This window comes from Nuphar pumila, chromosome 7 (genome assembly GCF_984573655.1).
Source record: "Nuphar pumila chromosome 7, dmNupPumi1.hap1.1, whole genome shotgun sequence".
In the NCBI taxonomy this organism is placed as follows: domain Eukaryota; kingdom Viridiplantae; phylum Streptophyta; class Magnoliopsida; order Nymphaeales; family Nymphaeaceae; genus Nuphar; species Nuphar pumila.
In genome coordinates, this window is record NC_143255.1 from 5406324 (window position 1) to 5429244 (window position 22921).

The 22921-nt window shown below is 37.0% G+C and overlaps 2 protein-coding genes across 2 annotated transcripts in view; both read left to right on the forward strand.

Moving 5' to 3' along the window:
• LOC149830961 (NEDD8-activating enzyme E1 regulatory subunit AXR1-like) overlaps positions 1-15914 on the forward strand; it is a 36839-nt gene extending 20925 nt beyond the window's left edge. Inside the window, exons 11-15 of the mRNA XM_090013572.1 lie at positions 4414-4499; positions 14807-14890; positions 14985-15165; positions 15250-15387; positions 15508-15914. Of these exons, the coding sequence (XP_089869698.1) occupies positions 4414-4499; positions 14807-14890; positions 14985-15165; positions 15250-15333 (435 nt within the window). The 3' untranslated portion in view covers positions 15334-15387; positions 15508-15914. The remainder of the gene's footprint in view (positions 1-4413; positions 4500-14806; positions 14891-14984; positions 15166-15249; positions 15388-15507) is intronic.
• Positions 15915-21919: 6005 nt separating this feature from the next.
• LOC149830962 (protein S40-6-like) lies at positions 21920-22447 on the forward strand. The gene has a single exon (XM_090011858.1). It carries the CDS (start codon positions 21920-21922, stop codon positions 22445-22447), a length of 528 nt encoding a protein of 175 aa, XP_089867984.1.
• The last annotated feature ends 474 nt before the right edge of the window (positions 22448-22921 follow it).

Here is a 22921-nt window from a genome sequence, read left to right on the forward strand (position 1 = left end):
GCAATGACATAATTTTTGCATGCCCTATCCTCCATTCTTTCCATTTCTTTTCATAAGTGGCTAACGCCTTACTCTTCTCTTCTTCCGTTAGAGGAACCTCTTTATCACCCTCTTTCTTGGTAAGAGATAGTTTAGGTTCCAAATCGGAACCATCCACTATACCCCATAAACCTTTTCCCCAAATGTGGTGCTTCATAATCGAAGCCCACATTACATAGTTAGTATCATTTAGCTTCATTGGAATGATGGTGATCTTATCATTGTCATCCATCTTTTACAAGGGTAAGAGAGGAATAAATAGGAGGAGAGAGAGAAAAATAAAAAGAAAAGAAAAAGAGTAGACAAAGGAATAAGAGAGGATACAAAACCAAAATTTTTTGTAGCACAAGTTTGCCTTTCTTCAAACAAATCTTCTTGAGCCAAGAACAAGGTGATGAAACACCTTTTGTAAATGTGGCACAGAAATTGAGGCGGAAGCACTTCAAGATCTAAGGATTTCGTAGCTCTGATACCATGTATTGAAATGGTGGTCTTCAACAAATGCACAAATAACTCACCAACAAGTGTCTATTAGAGACACTACAAGCATGACCCTTGAAAGGGTATAAAAGGAAGAACACTTGAAAAATAAATAATACTTTATTCATGAACAAAATGCTTAAGAAGCATTGTAGTTTACATTGAAGGGGTTTACCCCTATACAACAACAACAACAACTACGCCTTCATCCCAAAACAATTGGGGTCAGCGATATGAACCAAAGAAGAAATTCATTTTGGGTCTTCCACATGAATCCTTTTCCTCCAATCATTTCTGTCCAATGCCATGTCCTCGGTGAGGTTCAAAGCATTCATATCCTTTCCTATCATCTCCATCCAAGTCTTCCTAGGCCTACCCCGACCTCTTTTAACTAATATATTTTCCCATTTCTCCAACCTTCTAACTGGAGCATCATTAGGCCTTCGCCGAATATGTCCAAACCACCGTAAACGATTCTCTCGCATCTTATTTTCAATGGGTGCAACACCTACCTTCTTACGTATCTCCTCGTTCCGAATCTTATCTTTTATTGTATTTCCACACATCCATCTAAGCATCCGCATCTCAGCTACACTCATTTTTTGAATATGATGTCTCTTGGCAGCCCAAAATTCCGTACTATATAGTAAAGCGGGTCTAATAGTCGTCCTATAAAACTTTCCCTTCAACCGCAATGGCATTCTACGATCGCACAGCACTCCAGTTGCACTTTTCCATTTCATCCACCCAACCTTTATCCTATGATTTACATCTCCATCAATTTCTCTATACTTTTGAATGATGGATCCCAAATATTTGAAATAATCATTCACCGGTATATCTTGCTCACCAAGCTTCACTACACTCCCATCACTACTTTGTTGCTTACTAAACCGACATTCCATATATTCCGTCTTACTCTTACTCAACTTAAAACCTCTAGCTTCCAATGTCTGTCTCCATAATTCTAACTTAGCATTAACCGCTCTAGACTCATCAATCAAAACAATATCATCAGCAAACAACATACACCACGGTACATTTTCTTGAATTGATCTCGTAAGCTCATCCATCACTATCGCAAATAGGAAAGGGCTTAAAGCAGATCCTTGATGTAACCCAACCGTTATCGGAAAATTGGTTGTCACCCCTCCACAAGTGCGGACATTGGTTACTACTCCTTCATACATATCTTTAATTATACTAATGTACTTGAGAGAAACACCTTTCTTCATCATTGTCCACCAGAGAACGTCCCTAGGTACTCTATCGTATGCCTTTTCTAAATCAATAAAAACCATATGCAAATCTTTGTTCCTCTCTCTATATCTTTCAATAAGTTGTCTAAGAAGATGTATAGCTTCCATAGTTGATCTTCCGGGCATAAAACCAAACTGATTCTCCGATATCATGACAACCTTCCTCAACCTAGACTCAATCACTCTCTCCCAAAGTTTCATATATACAAAAAAGTGGAAGAGAGAGGAGAGCTCATTTTGAGCTCTCCAAAAGAGACGTTGGATTCCAACGTCTCTTAATATAGCTGTTGGACTACAGTCCAACAACATTTATTATTATAGCTGTTGGACTATAGTCCAACCACATTTATTATAGCTGTTGGACTACAGTCCAACAACTATTTGCACAGTCAAGTTCCAACAGGAACTTGACTGGATCAAATATCTAGTTTCTATTGAACTAGATGCTAAAAAAGAAAATAAAGAAAAATAGAAAAAGAAAATAATAAAAAAATATAATAATATTAAATAATATATATATATATATATATATATATTACAATTTACATTTTAACATTTTGGTCCTTTCACCATGTAATTTTATCTTTAGGTTTTTTCTTCATTTCTTATTCTTTATTTTTTCTTTTGTATTTTTCCTTTTTATCTTGGGATCATTGGGGGCCCCACTTGTGTTGACGTTGGGGTCCCCAACGGTCATTAATATGACCGTTGGGGCTCCCCAACGTCTACCTAGTGGGAGCCCTAATGGCTCCCTTTCTCTCTCTTTTTCCTCTTGTATATAAAGGGGTGCATCCCCCTTATTTCTTTGTAGGGTTTTACCTCTCCCTTCAATAAAGATTATTTCTTTTTAGCCTTTTGGCTTCACCCTTTTGCGGGTTTATGTGTTTGCACTTGATGTGCATTTGGTTACCCCTTAGTGGGTATGTGTATTCGCACTTTATGTGTGTGTTTATGGGTTCATTCTTGAACCTATTGCATTCAAGGTCATTTTCTAACAGGTTGTGACATTCTAGGCACTATGTGGCCGGAAGAGTGTGCCCACTATTTGCAAGATCTTGAAACTTGTTCTCTGTCCCCATTCATGTGGAATGGGGTAGTAAAGCTTTTGATTATATGGATCATTGCTCTTCATGGATAAATGCTATTGCACTTATTTGCACTACCTTCTTAAGATTGATTTGATGTGGGTGATTGCTTGTCTCCTTTTCCTTTTTCTGTTTCTCTCGTCTGCATCTGTTATTTCAGGGCTATCGAAAACACTATAGGAGTCGGGGAAGTGCCAAACATGTCACTTTCGAAACATGCAGGGAAACAACCCTTTTAAATGGGAAGCACACTTTTCATTATGGGAAAGCATGCGTCCCACTTGCTTCCTCCATCGCTTCCCTGCTCGCTTCTTGTTGGCTTCTTGCTCACTTTTCACTCGCTTCCTAATATCAGGAAGTTAAATTTCTTTTTTTTGGGGGGCTTGGAGCTTTTAACAAATTTTTTTTGCCCAATATCAGGAAAACTCAATTCCTATTCACTTTCTACTTGAATCCTAAGTGGCTTCCAGTTCACTTTCTAGGCCACTTTCGGTTCACTTTCCTTTTCGCTTCTGAGACAATTTCTGGTTCGCTTCTAAGTTGTTACGTGCTTCCCGCTTACTAAATTTTTTGAAGTGCCTCACTTTCTGCTTCCGTTTCCCGAATTGCTTCCCGCTCCTGCTTCCTTGACTGACAACTTTGTTTCATATGATTTTTTTTGCTCAAAAGGAAAGAAAAGGATATCTTAAAGTAACCAGGTCAGGTGAGATCATGAGATTTTTTGATGGTTGGTTCTATGACCCATAATGGAGCATCTAGTGGTAAGGTGCTTTAGTGGGAAATAAAACATGTCTGTGTGGAAAATTTCACCTGGTTGGTACACCATGGGAAGCCCACTAACAGAAGAACATCCCTGTCTTTGGTGGGTTTCCTTTCTTTGATTCGTCGTGCTTGAGTTTGATATGTTTTTTTTCATGAAATGTGATCTAGCATCCTAGTTTTGGATTGAAACTTGGAGAAGAGATGGAATAAAACTTGGTCATGACTGACTGGAAATTTAATTGTAGATGTGGAATGAAAAGAAACTTAAGGTGATTTGATAGATGTCTATTTTGGAGTCCACTCGTGCCCTTGTTAGTTGTTACACAATATATAGAGCTAGCTGCTATGACCAGGAGGTCACATGGTGACTTGGAATGGATGGATTTAACAGACTGAATTAATGAATATGCGTCTTGTGTTTGTTACACTGCTTGTTGGTTGTGCTTCTTGTTTGATGGTTACTAGACCTTGTCATTCACTACCTCATTCTTATGTTTATAAAGTTTCTGTTTTGTGGTAAAACAAAATTTGGCATGAGGTTTTAGATGAGGCCTAGAAGAGTCGGATCCTAGCCTATGAATCTCTTCCTTAAATATTGATTATGATGCTTATAACTCTTAATTTCATATTCATCCAAGAAGTTTTCAGAGTATGCAACTGCTAGTTTCTATAGTGAAATTCCTCACATTATTCATTGAACTTTTCTTATTCACATTACACAGATTATGAAATAAGTGAAACAAGACTTGGCATTTTGAATTTATTTGAATTTGTGATTTTTTTTCCAGGTGTGCAGGTACCGATCCATTGAGGAAGAGTTTACTTCTGCTTTTCTACCAGAACTCCACAAGTACTTCATGGATGAAGAGTATAGGTACATCCTTTTTCTCTGTAGCTGAATAATGAAGAATCAGAGTTTTTCAAACGATTATAGAAGGAATACTGTGTGATCCGGACTGCCCCTTGCCTTTACTAGTGTCCACGATGCTGACCCGGTTCTTTGAATCTGACTTTTTGGCCCCCGTCTCCTTGTCATTTCCAGTTTTAACCAACAAACCATCATACATTCCTCTTTTATAGTTTGACTCCATTTAATTGGCTGCGTCTACGAGCTCCACAAAGGTGTCATATTTTTGAGTGACTAGGAGTCCCTTTAATGGCTGGATGAAGTTGTTCATAATTAGAGTAATGGCATGAGACTCTATGATAGGGTCCTTCATGTGCTGATGTGTAATGAATTGTGCGGAATTATAAGAACAAAGTGCAAAAGCACATACAAGTCCAAGAGTGAACAATACAAAGGCACAATATAAGCACAAAAGTGAATAAGCATAAGTCCATTATGGGACAATACAAAGAGCCAACAAAGGGCAACATAAGCAAGTAAAAAATAGATTGTTGCGTAGAAAGAATAAGGGGAGAAAACCCTTATTTATACACAACATGACAAGAGAGAGACCCTCAGGAGCTCCCAAAAGAGTCGTTGGGAGCTCCCAACAGTCACATTTATGACCGTTGGGAGTCCCAACGACTCTATGGTCTTCGATGACCATAGAGCCCCAAATGGTCTCCCTAATTACATTTAGAAAAAATAAAAAATGAAAGATAATAAAAAGCAATAAACACAATTATTACATGTGAAAAGATAAAAATGCCCCTAAAAAATAAATATATGAATATATATATATATATATATATATACACACATATGTAAAATTGTCTATGAAAAGACAATACGCATACGAGCACACAAAATATAAAAAAGATGTGCACGAAGGCACTCTCACAACACTTGAACAAATACGCAAAAGCGTAAAAATAATAAACATACACAATGGCATGTATTTTATAGAAGGAACCGAATGCTTGAGACTCTCAAGCTTTTGAAAAACAAGCGGGGATCACCCCTATTTATACAAGAAGAAGAGGGTGCAAAGGGGCTCCCAAAGGAGTCGTTGGGGACCCCCCAACGGTCACTTTTGTGACCGTTGGGGACCCCCCAACGACTCTATTGGGGGATCCCCAATGCACCTTTTGTGAAAAGGTGAAAAAAAAATAAAAATAAAAAATAAAAAAGGATAAAAAATAAAAAGAAAAGATACAAGATATTCCTATTGGAATATGCGCAAAAAGGAAATTTACAATAATACCCTTATCGGGTGAACAAAAAAGAAAATAATATATAAATATATATACTTATATATAGAGAGATACTTATACATATAAATATTATATGTATATGTATCTCTAAGTATATAAGTATATATATTTATATTTACATCAACGATTTTAGGAGGAGATACATTTTAACAACATACATATATTTTAACACCCCCCTCAAACTTATTGCGATTAACCAAAAGTTTATTAAGGAAGAAAGATAAACCTAAGAGCAGGAAGAGCTTTGGTGAAAAAATCAGCCAACTGGTACTCTTATGTAACATATGTCAATTCAATGGTTGTTCTTAGATATTCATCACGAATATAACGACAATCCATCCCAATATGTTTGGTTCGCTCATGGAAGGTGTGGTTGCTTGCAATATAAATTGCACTCTTATTATTGTAGAACATCTTCGAAGGTTTTGAGATTATTTTTTCCATATCTCTGAGGAGACTTCTTAGCTATGTAATCACACTATGACTACACACTAGCCATACCCATGTCAACACTGGTCGACATGGGAGCGAGTTCAAGACGTAGTGCAGGTACAGTGCGGGTCGGGTCCCTCACTATACCTCGTTTCAGGTCTACCATAGACACAAAACGACATGGTTACAGCATGGGTCAAAGGGAGGGGCCATTTTGGTCCCGCCCCACCCGACTCTTAAACTCCTCTCGACCCAAGACCCTAACCCCTCTATCTCCCTCCCTTTCTTGCTCCTTCTGTCTTTCTCTCTCGTTTTCCTCCTCCTCCTCATCTTCTTCTTCTTGCTGCAGAAGGGACAAAGAGAGAAAGAGGGGGGAGTGCACCTCCTCCTCTGCTTCTTTTTCTTGCTGCAACTCTCTCTCTCTCTCTCACACACACAGAGGAAAGGGCAAGAGAGGGGGAGAGAAAACACAAAAAAGGGGAAGGGGCCCCTTCCCCTTTTATAACACATAGCATGCTAACTAGTTTTGGATAAGTCCAAACCTAGTCATCTAGACCCAAACTCTCTGGACCCTGGGTCCAGCCTACGAGTCCAAACTCCCTCTCTCTCTCTATATATATATATGTATAATCATGTCCCCATACCCATATTATTTTGGAATTGCCGTGTTGTACCCTCCTTCGTACCCATACCCGTACTCGTACCCCGGTGATATAGCTTCTTAGCCATACAAGCTCCATAGTTGTTGTAGTTCTCACACTATATTCAGCTTCTGTTGAAGACGGGGATATTTTTTACTGCTTCTTGCATCTCCATGAAATCAAAGTCACCTAAAAATGTAAAAAAACTCGTAGTTGAGATTCTATCATTGAGATTTCTTCCCCAATCAGTATCAGTATAAGCATGTAAACCTAATGAAGAAGAAGATAAGAAAACTCCATTTGTTATAGTATTCTTGATATATTTAACAAATTTTAATACAACACTCATGTGCACAGTGGTCGGATCATGCTGAAACTGGTTGACAGAGTGAACGCTTGAACTATATCTGGCTGAGTGATAGACAAGTGAGAGACCCAACAAGTTGGCGGTAAGGTGTAGAATTTTCGAGTAGAGTCCCATCTTCCAGCTTTAATTTAAAATTAATCACTTCAGGGGTTGAAATGCCAGATTTAGTGCAAATATTAACAAGTTTCATTTGAGAAAGAATGTACCTTCTGGGAGAGTACGCAACTTCAATGCCTAAGAAATATCTTAAAAAACCTAAATTAGACATATCATTTTTTTTTAAATATTTTTAATATCACTAACTCCGTGCTTGTCACTTCTGGTGATTATCATATCAACTACGTAAAGCAGAAGAATAACAACTTTAGAACCTGTACTTTTGACAAAAAGAGTAGTGTCAATATAGCAGGAATGAAAACCTAAATGAGTCATTGCATTACTAAATTTATCATTCCAAGCTCTAGGGTCTTGTTTAAGACCGTACAAAGCTTTCATAAGTTTAAGGATTTTACCTATTTCAATACAAAACCCCGGTGGAGGATCCATATAAACCTTCTCATTTAATTCACCATTTAGAAAAATATTTTTAACATCTAGTTGGTATATGGGTTATTTTGGAATAGATGCAACGGCTATGAGTGTTCTAACACTAATCATTTTAGCTACTGGGGCAAAAGTTTTTTCATAGTCAATTGCATATTCTTGAGAGTATCCTTTGGCCACTAACCTAACTTTATATCTTTGTAGAGTCCCATCACTCTTGGTTTTAACCTTAAAAACCCATATACATTGTATAAACTTTTTTCCTATGGGTAATGAAGTTGTTTCTTATGTTTTAGCCTTTTCAAGGACATTTAGTTATCCATTCATTGCTTTAACCCATTATAAAAGATTTTTGGCTTCATTATAATGTAATGGTTCATGAAAGCAATGTAAAACTATTAAACATGCTCTATAATTTGGTGTCAATGTGTCATAGGATACCAACCTACTTGGTGGGTTGGATACATGATTGAATCTTCTAAGTGAGGTTTCTCCTATATAAGAATTTTGTGAATATTTTTCTAAAGCACTTAGAGGATTCCTTTGCTCTCGCTAGGTATATATTTGTATGGGTTTATCAACAATATCATCATTTCTTATTGGTGATTCTGCATTTTCAGCGTTTGAATGCTCATTATTATCACCATCTTCATTATAATTCAAAGTATTATCATATTTGTCATTCAAAGAATCATTACAAGAAGTCAACTCTTCTCTTTGGTAAGAGATCAAATCGAAAAGTATAATCTACTTTCTTGTTCTCCTTAGTTTTCTCGAACCCATTTTCATTTTTCAAAAAGGTTACAACTTTAGAAACATATAGTTTGTTACTTTTAAAGTCAAAACATCTATATCCTTTCAAAACCCATGAATACATTCAATGACTTTTGAAGGCAATTTATCACTTTTATATAAGAGTACAAAACACTTACAACAAAAAATTCGCAACCACTTAAAATCAATTATTTTTTCAAATAAATTTTCATATGGAGCTACATTTTTTAAGGATGATGAGGGCATTCTATTTATCAAATAAGTTTATGTTACAGTGATTTCGACCCAAAACCTTTTTGGAATATCTTTAGAGATAAGTAGTGTCCTAGTGTTTCTATAATATGCTTATATTTTCTTTGAGCTAGTCCATTTTGTTAAGGAGTTCTAGGACATGACTTTTAGTGACAAATCTCATTTTGTTTTAAATAATTTTGAAACTTATTTGATAAGTGTTCATCACCCGTGTCAGATCTAAGAATAGAAATGTTGCTTTGAAATTGATTTTTAACAATCATATAAAATTTTTCAAAGAAAGAGAACACATCGGATTTGAAGTTAAGGAAGTAGATCCACACATATCTAGTGAAATTATCAATAAATGTAACATAATATGGATATTCTTCTTTTTTTATATGATTGGAGAAAGTCCCCAAACACCTGAATGCACTAATTCAAATGGTCTTTTAGAGACAAAAGTTCTATTCGAAAATTAGATGGATTTCATATTTTCAAAGATACAATATTTGTAAATTAAATCTTTTTTATTACAAATTTTTTCACAAAAGGAAAAAGATATATCTTTTAGTAGCTTAGATGTACAAGTTTTTTGTATCAAGTTTCAATATCTTTATCTTGGATATAATTACAAAAAGAATTTGAAGGAAGATTTAGATAGTTAATGAATTTTAGATTTTCCCTCCTATGACCTTGCCCAATCTGCTTCTCGGACTAGAGATCTTGTACGGAGCAACCCTTTAATGAGAATTCGATTTTACATCCATGATCGAAAATTTGAGAAATAAAAAAGAGATATAAATTTAGTTGTAGAACAACCCTAACTTTTGGTACACAAAATTTTTAAAAGGAATCTATGGTTTCAATAATTTTAATTTGCGAAGATGTTCCATCGACAGTGAAAATATAGGTAGTTTTTGAGTTAATGCATAAATCAGATAGACCATTCTTATGAGGTGTCATATGAAAGAAGGTTATTGAATCAAGGATTTAAGAAGACATACCTGGAGGAGAAGATGAGACTATTGCGACACCCGATGTAGATGAAAATTTTAGTAATTGTTGAAGTGCTTCCAATAGTTGAGCAAGTGAAAAAAAGTCTTTTCTTTTAATTGGTTCGTCCTTTTTTGGTGTGGATTCTTCAACGAAAGCCACCTTGTTCTTGGGGGAGTCATTTAACTTGGGACAAGTGGGTCTTATATGTCCTAGTTCATGGCAATGATGACAAATAACCTTTTTATAACCATCACTATAGCTATTTTGCCTCCCAAAGTGTGGAGGCTTGTAAGATTTCACAAGATTGTCAGGTTTAGAAACCACTAACACTTTATCTCCTTCCTTAATCATACCAAGACGTGTTTCTTTTTGACATATTTTGGCAACCGTGTCTTTCAAAGGAAGATGTTTAGATCGATGGAGGAGAGAAAATCTTGTTCAAATTTGGGCTTAAGCCCATGTAAAAATTGAAAAAGTGTTTTTTTTCATTTGTTCCCTTCTTAACTTAACATCTTCACTAGCAACCCATTTGAGTTCAAGAAGAGATAACTCGTCCCATCGAGGACCAAGAGTACTAAAGTAGTCATGACATTCATGTCCACTTGTTTGATGGTACATATTTTTTCTTGTATAAAAATTGCCTTGCAAGGTCTTTTTGGGTACACATACCCTTCGTAAAGAACCATCCCTCATTAGCTTTACGAAATTTAGCAATGTTCACACATATTTTCAGTTTAACATTTTTATAAACCGTGCAAGATTTTTTTGCATGTTTACTTTCCCAATCTTTTACCTTAGATTGATGATCTTTAATGGCTTAAATTCGAGCATCTCCTTCAAAAGGTTTTCTTTTATTTATTTTCTACCAACTTAGTGAGTTTGAGTTGAAGCTTCGGAATAGAGCCCATCACGTATCCCCAAATTTTTTTTGCCCTTGAAGTTATTTTTCATAGCGGACACCCACATCATGTAGTTGAAACCATTAAATTTGAAGAAGAGATCTATTTTTTGTTCATTCTCCATTTTGACTTAATAGAAGAAGGAAGAAAAAATATGAAAGAACACAAAAGAGCCCTCCCACCTTGAGTTCCACAGGCACCACGAACCCAGGAACACTTTGAATGCTATCTCACAATCACGATATTTTAATGGCCACCTTCCCAAAGGACCAAAAGCACTATGACTCTGATACCATGTAATGAAGTCTGCAAAATTATAAGAACAAAGTGCAAAAGCACATACAAGTCCAAGAGTGGACAATACAAAGGCACGAATGGGACGATACAAAGCGCCAATAAAAGCCAACACAAGCAAGTAAAAAATAAATTGTTTATCGAATATATGCTTGGGAAAAGCATAGAAAGAATAGGGGAAGAAGACCCCTATTTATCCACAAAACAAGACAAGAGAGGGAGACTCTTGGGAGCTCCCAACAACTCTATGGTCTTAAATGACCATAGAGCCCCCAATGGTCTCCCTAATTACTTTTAGAAAAAAAAATAATAAAAAGAAAAAAAATATTGTTTTTAATAAACAATATTTATTACATATAAAAAGACAAAAATGCCCCTATAGGGCATTTAACTATTACAAGACTGAAAAATAAATATATGAATATATATATATACATATATTTTAACATACTGATCTTCGCCGATTTATAAAATCTTGGGCGTTGTTACAAATCACGTTGATCCATCTAGGGAGGACCTGGTTTACACAATCTGGATATGGATTCGCCCAAGAGTCCTACCCTGTGAAGGACTAGGGAACATCCTTTCCTATTTGGGGTTCTTGCTTTCTTGGTTTCTTAAGACTTTCTTTCTTGGACTCTTATTTGCTTTAGGATTCTTGGTTAGACTCTTTAAATATGTGTTTTATTTCTTGATTAATTATAAATGAAGTTTTATTGAGACTATTCTCCTCTCTTCGTTCTTGCTCTCGATTTCCAAAACTCGAGGAAACATGCTTCTCCCTCCTCATGCCCACACCTCTTCCCCCGTGCAGGACGCCAGCCTAGGAGGGGACGAATTCCTCCCTCCATGATGTCACCCTTTCTTTGGATTCACACCCAAAACTCTCCCACTTCTGGACCTACAGACCGTCCCTCCCTGAGGTCATGTTCTGACATTTGGTATCAGAGCAAGATTCTTTACATAATCAAGAACGGTGGATCTGCGTTCTTGGTGATAGATCAGTTTCTTTTTCACATCAACAAGGGCTTACACCCTTCTCGATTCCTACCAGGTGCGATCTAACCTCTTGCTTGCGATTCTTGATGGGTTTAATCCTTAGGCGTCACCTTGTGATTTTTACCTCTGTACCAGACACTTTTTCCGACTGCATACTAGGCATGAGGCTGATTGTCTTGGCAGCCACACCTAGATCAGATTCTTGGGATTTGTCAGTTGGATTAGTCGGAGCTTTTGGGAGGGTCTGCCCAACCTAAGCATGTGGCTGAAATCAGCTCGCAGCCCTAACGATCCGATCTTGTGTGCTTAAGCCCTGTGCCTAGTGGGCTGTACACATGAGGGGTTCTTTGTTTGGTCGCGAGTCCCTGGTTCCTTGATAAGAAAGTGGTTTTGAAGTAGTGTGCCCTTAGTGAGAACTTAGAACAAAAAAGTGTTCTGCATTTCGTCACTCATATTTCCCTAAAAGTGTGTAGGCACATGCATGTTATTGTTCTAGCTATTTATTAGAACTTAAATTACTTGTCACTTAACCTAATCTATTCCCCTCTCTTTAGTGTGTTTTGCATTACTTTTCTAACAAATAGTTCATGACTTCAGATATTTGATCCTGTCCATTAGATTTTTTATCACCAGTATCTTTTCTTTCCTGGATATTGTTGATGGTCTGAGCATCTGATGGTTGTATAAAATTTAGGTCCTTTAACCTGCCTCAAGTAGAATGTAAGGTACCTTATGAATCTTACCTTCTGTTTGTAGGTAGAAGGGTTGTCACAATATTGGCAAAAGGGCCTGAAAAATTGCAAGACTATTTTTGATATTTACTGTCTTTTGTGGCACTTTACCTTTTGCAAGAAATGTTGTCTGCTTAGCCTTAGGCATGGATGCCTGTCCATATAACAGCGTCCTATTGTGTTCTATCAAGCCAGTTTTTTTAAGGGCGGAGACTGCATGATGAATGCAGGAACTTGCATAAATACATACATGGTAGTTGTAATATTATGCATATAATTTGGTCATTAGTAGCCTAAATCAAACTGAAACTGACCCTTCACTTGATACCTAGAGGTTGCTTGTAGTTGGTGATGACACATCACTTAGAAAACAAGTGTCTACATGTGATGAATTTTCCCTTGATTACATAATAGTAAATTGCCGCTATCTGGTTGGTTTAAACCATAATCACAAATATCGGTATTGGCTATATCTCGGTGAGGCTATTTCTCGCGATATTATAGGTTTGATAATAAATCTCAGGGCTTAAAAAATATAAAAAATAACAAAAATAAGTAAGAAAATATCATGTTTAGACAAAAAAAATACATAAATAATAATAAAATAAGTAAAACATGTAAAAGAAAGAAGAAAAGCATATTTAAAATGTAAAAAATAAATAAAAACAATAAAACTAATTGATATTCTCATGATAATATCGCAATATTATCAAATTAGCGATATTTTCAAAATATTGCGATATTTTACCTATATTATCGTTTGCTTGCCGATATCTGTGACTATGGTTGAAACCACTGAAGGTTATGTGTTTCCTGGTGGAAATTTTTCACTCATACTTGATAGCTATATGCCTGTAATAAATGGACTTACTGTTAATACTTAAGCAGTTATGTGTTTCTTAGTGTAAATTTGTTTCTTCTACTTGATACCTATGATTAATTTACTTAGAGTACTGTTAAATTTTTTAACATGGTTAGAATTGGTTTCGGAATAGTTCAATAAATTCATATGGAGTTCTAGACTTTATCAATCTGTTGTTTTGAACTGTCCCATAGGACCTTGAAGAATTGGATCCTAAATGCTGACCAGTAAATAAAGCACATTGATTACTTTTAAGATCCTAATATGAGATAGCCAGTCACACCTATCTGCTTGATACTTAGAATAGTTGCTTGTATCTGATATTAGCACATTATTGCTTAGAAAGAAGACTCCGTGGCAGGAACACTGGATGTATTTGCATGGCTTGTTTTTTCCCCATAACTGCATGGCTTGTTTAAGTTTTGGAAATTACACTTATCTGGTTAGTTGCCACCACAGGTGATAATTGGCTTGTAATATTTCATAAGTGGAGTTCGTCTAAGTTATTATGCTATACTTAGTATTTAGAATAGCTTTTAGTAAATTGTAAGCAGGTATTCAGGACTCGGTTAACCTGTTACTGATCTTAATCTGTCAAGCATGGTGCTTGCAGTGAGCTAGCATTTTGAAGAATTGAATCCATAATTATCAACAGAGAAGCATGACATAAAACAATTTGATGCGGAAGTTTTAAGAATTTTTCAGTGACCAACTGAATCTCTTTTCGAATTTGTATTGACACACCTGTGGAGATGTGGCACTTGAATACTGGTAATGCCGGCATCCTATGTGCACTCAGGTTTCAAAATTAAAGATGAACTTTCAGGTAGGAAGTGTTTGCTTCAGTATGGACCTAGTGGGAAATTCTCGATATTGTTCTTCTAATTTTGGTTTTCTTTGTTTTGGGGAAAGTTGTGATACAGTCTGCTGCTGTTGTTACATTAATCTGAGCACATTCTATAACTTGATCACAAACCAAGCTTCATTAGTTCATTGTAAAAAATCTGCAACTACAGTGCTTTGAAATTTGACTCCAGAAAAGTCAGGCAATTTCATGAAGCATGGGAAAATTAAGAATTGATAAAAGATCGAGACTTTACTTTTCTCAAACTTTAGCAACAGTCTCAAAGCTGTCTTTGGATGTCCATGGTTCATGAGCCTGCTGTTAATTTATGCACTGCTTTTACAAGTGGAATGGTATATTCCCGTATAGCTTCTTTAAATCTGAACTTTGGCTATTTTATTGCAGTGCTGCTGTTAGCTTTTACATTCTGCTTCGGGCTGTTGATCGATTCACCAGTAGTTATAATAGATTCCCTGGGCTTTTTGAGGAGTATGTACTTACATTCATCATGACTGTCCAACTATGTTCATGCTCAGTCTCTTTGATTTCATAGTACAGTTCGTGGTTTACTTAATGTTAGCAGTGAATTGGATGAGGAAATGTCAAGGTTGAAGACTGTAGCAGTTGGTATCTTGAGTGACTTGGGCGCGAATGGATCCACTTTGTCCGAGGACCTCATCAATGAAATGTGTCGATTTGGAGGTGCTGAGCTCCATGCAGTTGCTGCATTCATTGGAGGGGTTGCATCACAAGAAGCAATCAAGGTCTGTTTCAATTGTTTTTGATTCGAGAAGTGGTTCTCAATGTCTTTATCTTATCAACACTGATATTTGTTTCCTACTCTTCAGCTCATTACCAAGCAATTCATAACCATGACTGGAACTTTCATCTTCACTGGCATTGATCACAAATCTCAAATATTGGCCTTGTAGCCTGCTGCTTGAGAAATTGCCCCCACATGGTTTCCATATTTTAGCAGACATTATGTAAGTTTTTCTATATGCAGATATGATCAAGTTCTTGGGTGTTTCCATTTCATGTTGTTTCTTTGCCTACTTGTCCTAAGCTTTACAACTGTGTTGTAATTTGTAATCCTTTCCATCCAGGAAGACACCTGTTTGTTGCAATCCTGTTCGAGGTACAAGTCCTGATCAACAACCCATTTTTCTGAAATGATGCTTATGCTGGGCACAACTCCCTTAGGAGCTGGAGGAGCAGGAAAAGGGGATCTACATGTTAAACCACTGTTTTCTTTTCTGTTTTGACAAGATATATTTGTCATTTTCTTGGGTTAAAGGTGCAGGACTTTCGATGAACATTTTGAAAGTTTTTCGAGTTCTCTTTTTCATCTTCCCTGAGTGGAAGTTTTTTTGCTGCATATAATACGTGGATGAATGGAAAATGTAATTCCTGATTGTTATGAGAAAAAACACTCTTTTTGAAGTGTGATGACAATTGATGAATCTAAACTGAGCCTGTCAGCTGTTAAAAAATGTTCAGAAAATTTGTGGGAGAAGAATTTTCTCTCGCAAGTGTCATGCTCCACTTGATCTGATGCTTTCCAGCCATAAGATGACTGGAAAATGGTAGAAGCGGCCGGTAATGGTCATTTCCAAGGAAATGTCTTATGAAGAAGATGCTGATACTGAATACTAATATTGGTTAGCATGTGCTTAAGTGATAGGGAAAATTTCTGACTAGGTCCCACCTTTTACCTGATATTCCATATCGGTTATCACTGTCTTTTAATCCCAAGTCCAGGCTTACACTTTACCAAAGTGTCAAGAGTGCCCTTGGTTTAACCCAGGGCTGCAAACGGAGCAGATATAGGTTGGATCTTGCTAGATCCGAATTTGATTCCAAAATGTATATTGTATATCCGAATCAGATCTGATGTGGTAGGGTTGAATTCGTGTCTGAAAGATGTGGTATTGGATCAGATAAAAAACAATACGAAAATTAAAACTGAGCTCTTTGCATGTGAAAAATGAAATCGGATCAGATTTTGACGGAGCCAAATTTGATCCGACTTAAATCACTGATTCAAATCAATAATAAATTGGATTTAGTAAAATCCAAATATGATGTGAATCTGCATTTGGATCCCACTGTGAGGAATTGAATCCAGAAGCAATGCCTCAGATTTAGGTTGTACATTGGGTCCGTTTGTAGTTTAACCTCCTTTTAAGCAAAACGGTGGAAAGCTTTTGAGGGTTAGTAATGATTGAATTACATCCGAAGCTGTAAAAGCAATTACTAACTAAAACTAATACTCTTCGCTAAAAAACAAAACAAAAATAAAAATAAAAATAAAAGAAAAAGGCTAATTGATGAAACTAATTAGATTGGATATGTTATAAGCCTGGTATCATTGTTAAGACCTTGCAGCAAATGATTTATAGGATCAGGTTCTGATCTGCTCCAAATCCATATGAAAAAGGATGTGCATCAGGGCTTTGATCCAGCTCAGCTAAGCCAATGGAATTGGTAAATATGAGACATGAGCCTGGATGTAGATCCGGCTATTCCTAACATGGATCAAGTCCCAGGATTGTAAGACACGAGTTGCTGGGAGGCTGGACTAGGGGACTTCTGCAGGAGCCCCAAGAGTGTCTAGTTAAAGAAGCAGGGAATGGGATACGCATCAGGTTGGGTAACTTGGGGAGGCCTAACAGACAATACCAGCACGCACTAAAAGCTAGAATTACTAAAATAAATACCTAATATTTTTTTTTGAATGGAATAAGGCCCTGGAATCTCAGCACTGGAGGGCGCCAGAGTGGATTCATGGAATCCACAGCTTTTTCCTCTGTTTGAGACAAGGGAAAAGCTGAAAATCATGGAATTGGCATGGCAATTGCCGATGCCAGTATTATGATTCGACTACCACCATGGTGAGGTGATAGTCGGTGACTCCTATGCCGACGCTCCTTCCCCACGCCCTTCCCATCTACCACACTAATGCCCTACCTACCCTATTAACTCCATGCAACATGGGACATCCAAAAACAGAGCATAGGTCTGGCCTGTTGTGGTTTTCACCAAGATGTAGAACTTCTTCTATGTAAAGTTGTTTGAGCAATCTACGTTGGTGAAGCTTCTCTCTCATCAAGATAGTGGGTTGTGCCTATATGAGATAACTATCAATTGTTGTTTAACCTTGAGATTATCATGATCGTAGATATTTATTTGGTTCCTCACATTCTTCAAAAACTATTTTCATGACTTCTTCGACTCCTTATCCACTACAAATGCTATAGAAAACATATCACTGCAATCATTAATTGTGTAGGCAGACAACAAAATATCTATGTATTTTTCTTTTAGGAAGGTGTCATCTACCATAAGAAGTGGAAGACATCCATTGACAAACCCATCGATGTATGACCAAAAGGATAAGAACATGTACTTAAATATACTATCTGTATCAGCCCCAATGAATACTACCGATCGAGGGTTACCCATCATCAAATGATGACAATAAACAAGAAACATCTTGAAGGACTCTTTAAATGAACCATATAGCATCAGCCTAGTCAATTCATGTTCATGCCATGCTTGTTTGTAAGAAACTTTCACACTTACATCGCAATTGAGGTTCATGATTTCTCTTGAAGTCATCTTTGGGTTATCGTGCAAGCATCTATGAATAATACATAAAATCTACTTTGAATGTATTTTTTTTGCAACAAGGTTGCCCACTGATCTATCACATATATGCTCGGTTTGATAGCTCTTCACTTTAAAGAACATTACTCTATACATCTTTGTGTAGTAGATCTTTTAAGAGAAATCTACCATAGTTCGTGGGTTCTTTCTTATACATATGAGAGTACAACTCTTTACAGTCCCAATCAAATAGAGATAAATATTGACAAACAACATACAAAAATAAGTAACTATATATAAAAATTCTTAAAGATCATAAACCCTAAACTGTAAACGAGAAAAATAAAAAAATACCGCAACTTTAATAGCTACCCATTGAGAAGAAGGATACCACAAATTTTCACAAGGTGGAGCGAATAACTTTCACAGGAATCACCAAAAAGGTTGGAGTTCTAGAGAAAGGAGGAGGATTGAGGTTACTGTTCGTTTCAAATACAAATGAGAAAAAAAAACTAAATGTGCATTTATATAGGATGAAATTTTGTAAGAAAAAGTAATTACACAATACAAGTGCGATTGAAGTACGAAATTTTGCAATATTAGTCTTTCATAATTTATAGTAATTTTACAATATTGCATGCAACACATCCAAAATTTCACAATTATCAAACTTCTGTAAATTTTATGATTTTTGCAGGTTATCACACTAAACTCGTCACGAGAATTTAACAAATTGTTTAAAATTTCACAATCTTTTTTGGAATATCGCAATATTAGATGTGATTTTATTGATGAGTTTTGTATGTGTAATATTTTAGCATAATGATGTGCAAAACTTAAAAATTCTCACATGCAAGGGGTAAAAGCGCAAACAAAAAATTGAGAACCTGTGATATTGTTCATTTGATGTATTTGATAAATTTTAGGGCATTTTCAAAAAGACATCATTTTTGCTGTACATTACTATCATTTTTTGAATAAAAATCTAATTGCTAATTGAAAAACAAAACCCAAAAACCCTAAAGTCCTAAACCCTAAAAGAAAAGCACAAGAAGAATATGAAGATGAAATACCCACCGCCCCGTGCCTGACGAAAGTTGCACTGGACTGCAAGCTTGAGACTCAAGAGAGAGAAAGAGAAAGATAGAGAAACCACCACTTTGAAGGGCTGCACTGCAAGAATCCGTAGGACAGGCAGGAGATACTTATCCAATGGCTAGAGAGTTGGAGACACAAGGGTTGAGAGAGAGAGAGAGAGAGAGAGAGAGAGAGAGAGAGATGTGGGGCTCTTCTTAACCACCAGGTGGGTTGAGCCCAGGCGGTGACCATCCTGACCAGGGGCCTCTTTTTCGGGTCAGGGCCCTCATGTGGCTTCTTCACTGCTCCTAACGCCCTATGAATCAGGTATATAATAAAAACGAAAAAGAACCCTGTACAAGATATAAATAATGAGGTGCACCAAGACCACAAACTAACTAATTGTATAAACAAGAGAATAAATAACGAACATAATAAGTATATTCCAGATATCTATTGCAGGTTACCTACTTTAATTCTGGACAAAAAAATACAATTACTACGTGTCTTCTTTCACATTTTGTTAGTAGAAAAAGAATACCGTTCTAAACCCTGTTCTTTGCTTGTTAATGTGACCTTACAAACTTGGACCACACTTGATCTTAATCTTATAAACGTGTTAAAAGATGGCTATCCAACTTATCCTTAACTGCCAACAAAATAGAAAAAGGAAAGAATTTCTGCAATGTGTTACTATCAGGATATTATAAAAGGAACCTAAATCTTGGTGTACACATAAAATATGGTCAATATCATATTCAGAACCCACTTCAGAATATGACCTCCTTATCTCTTGACATACATGGTTTGATTTATATGAACAACCCAACCTCCCTACACCAAATAATCTACATGCTTGGTTCTATAAAGACTTGCATTCGAATCATCCAATTATAATGCATAAACAAGGTTTTTTTCAGGCTTTAAAATCAACGGCTCATATAAATACTCAAGTATTCAAAAATCACATTTTTTCATCGAAAATATACGATCCAACAGTTGATTCTTAGCAAATTTATCATGATGAACACATCTACATGGTTGAATTTGCAAAAAAAAACATAAAAAATGACCATATTTCTAATTCTCATATTCTAGTAAATATATATATCAGAGAGAAACCATCTTTCACACTGACCGTAGCCCTATTTCAGTGTTTGCTGTATAAAACTCCATGGATACTCTATCAACAATAGCTTTCCATGGTCTTCAGTCATTTGTTAAGGGACATGTTCCCTAAGTACCGAATTCACTTACCAACGGGGGCTCTTGTCTGGTGGGAGCAACTAGTGCACGTCACCTTTAGTTGGGACTTTGCAGGTTCAAAACCCAATGGCATAGTTTTATAACTTGTAAGGGTCTGCCTAACCCCAGCTGCTTGCCTTTCAAAAAACAAAAGTACCGAATTCACGATGTTCTCTAACTTGAACGCTTTAAGCTGACCCACTTAACCAGCTGTACGGATCTCTTGTGGGTCATATAAACTTAATGTTACTACCGCAATATTTTTATCTGCACACATGAGTAGTTACTGAACTCTCCACGATCTCCAATTTGAATGCTTTAAGCTGACTCACGTAACCAGTTGTGGAGATCTTGTGGGTCATATAAACTTAATGTCACCATCATAGCACGAGCATTCTAATTGCAAAACATGAGACTTTTGCTCCCAAATATACCTCTTACGCGCCCATGGCTGTAAAATATTAAGCCTAGCCCTCCTTAGCTTGTTCCTGTACAAAAAGTGGGCCAAATCCTAGTCTCGGTGGAACAGCATGGTGCAGATAGGCCTGTCTAATTACGTTTTAATAAACCAACAATTGAAAGTTTGAGATGGGTATGAGGGAATCTTGCTAGGGTAGGGTCTGCAGGCAATAAAAACTGGGGACAGTTCATTCAAAATAGTGGAGACAAAGGTATGCAAACTGAGGTGTCCAAAAGACTTCCCACAAAAGCCAAGTTGGGGCCATAATTCTTGGACTTTTTTTTGGGCTCAGGTAGATTTTCCAAGCCAAATTGTTTACGTAATTACTCAAAACATTATCCTTTATCCACATTCCACATCATCAGGCAGCAGTCGTGACAGCAATATAGGCCTCATCAGTCATCACACATAGAGAGAGGAGGAGGTTTTGCCTAGAAGTGGCTTAGAGAGAGAAAGGAAGAGAAATACGGGGGGAGGGGTGGATAGTGGTCTAGAGAGAGAAACGAGAGATAGAGATGGCTTTTTCTTGAGTGAGGGTGAGAGGTTGGGAAAAAGAGATCCAGAGAAAGTTTTTTTTTTTTTTTTTACATTTTACAATGGTGGTGTAGAGAGAGGGAGAAGAGAGAGAACGGTTGCCCGGCACATCCATCACCACTGCTGCTGAGCCTTCCCACCCATCTGCGGATCCCAAGAGTAGGAGACAAAAGGGTAAGGAACCATTTCATTTTCGTGGCTTTTGGAGATCAGGAAGCGTCCAAAACCAACATGTTTACACTTTTCCCAAAGAGCACATCAATCTCCCCATACCCTCTTTCTCCTTGTCTCTTCTCCTCTCTCTCTTTTTCGTGATTCTCCATCCTCCCTTCCTGTTCATCCTTTCCAATAACTCCCACCCCAAAAAAGAGGGTACCCCACGTAAAAGGAAAGAGGGTAAAAAGAGAAAAGGAATACCTGTGAAACAAATTTTCTGTTTAAGATGGCAAAATGAACAGGACCGTATCCTTTCACATCAGACCCACGTACATCAGTTAAAGGGCCGCGGTATAAGCCCCTACCCATCCTATCACATTATAAGGCCTTGTCCTTTTCCCCATCCTGTGTAGGCCTGTTTTGGAGAGTGAGCAGCCATGGCTGATGGGGATTTTGATGAGGAGGAGGTGTGGTCTGTTATAGGACATAAGGAGAAGAGGGAGAATGGGATCAGGAGTAAGAAAAGCATTGATGCGTCTACACCAAGGAGACTAACATATAGTTCCTCTAGGATGATCCCCAAGAGTGGTGGCACTGCCAATAACTCTGTGGTTAGGATCTTTCAACAATCTGCCCCTGTTAACATCCCTGACTGGTCAAGGATTTACAAGAAGAGCCTGAAGGCACCTTGGTATTTTGGTGATGATGATGATGGTTGTGGTGGTTATGGTCATGGTTTTGAGAGTGGTGGCCATAACAGTGAGAATGTGGATGATGGTGCTGATGATGATGAAGATGATGATGATGGTGATAGAATACCTCCCCATGAATTGATTTCCAAGAAGCTTGCAAGGAGCCATATCACATCCTCTTCTGTTTATGAAGGTGCTGGAAGGACCCTAAAGGGGAGAGATCTCAGCAAGGTCAGGAATGCGGTTCTGACTAGTACTGGTTTTCTTGAATGAGGATGCACAATTTTTTTTTTTCAAATTTTCAAACCCATGTGAACAGTGGTGGTTCTTCTTTTACCCTTTTTGTGGGTATTGATGTTGGGGTTCCGCTCAAAGTGTAATTGTTTTTTTTACAGATGATACCAGAGTGTCAGGTGCCACTTTTTGGACCCTTTGGCTGCCTGAAGTTTTGTTTAGTTTGTGTTTTGTTTAGGTTTCTGGAGACAGGGATTATGTTATCTTTAACGTCTATATGTATCTGCCTTCATCTTGTTTCAGAAATGAAGGTTTTGTTATGAATATTTCTCCTTTTATCTCCCTCTTTCCTTCTGTCTTCAAATGAAGCAGAAGCTATATTTTTGTTGTTTGGTTTGTACTTTACACTTCTTCATCCAATAACAGGTTTATCATGTGGAAACTAATTCAGAAAGTGGAGTAATTTCTATGTTTTCATCTCCCACTCCGACCTACTTTTTCTTCCTCCCTTTT

Coding starts and splice junctions, on each gene's coding strand:
- LOC149830962 (XM_090011858.1), top strand. CDS start 21,920: ATGGCTGATGGGGATTTTGATGAGGAGGAGGTGTGGTCTGTTATAGGA.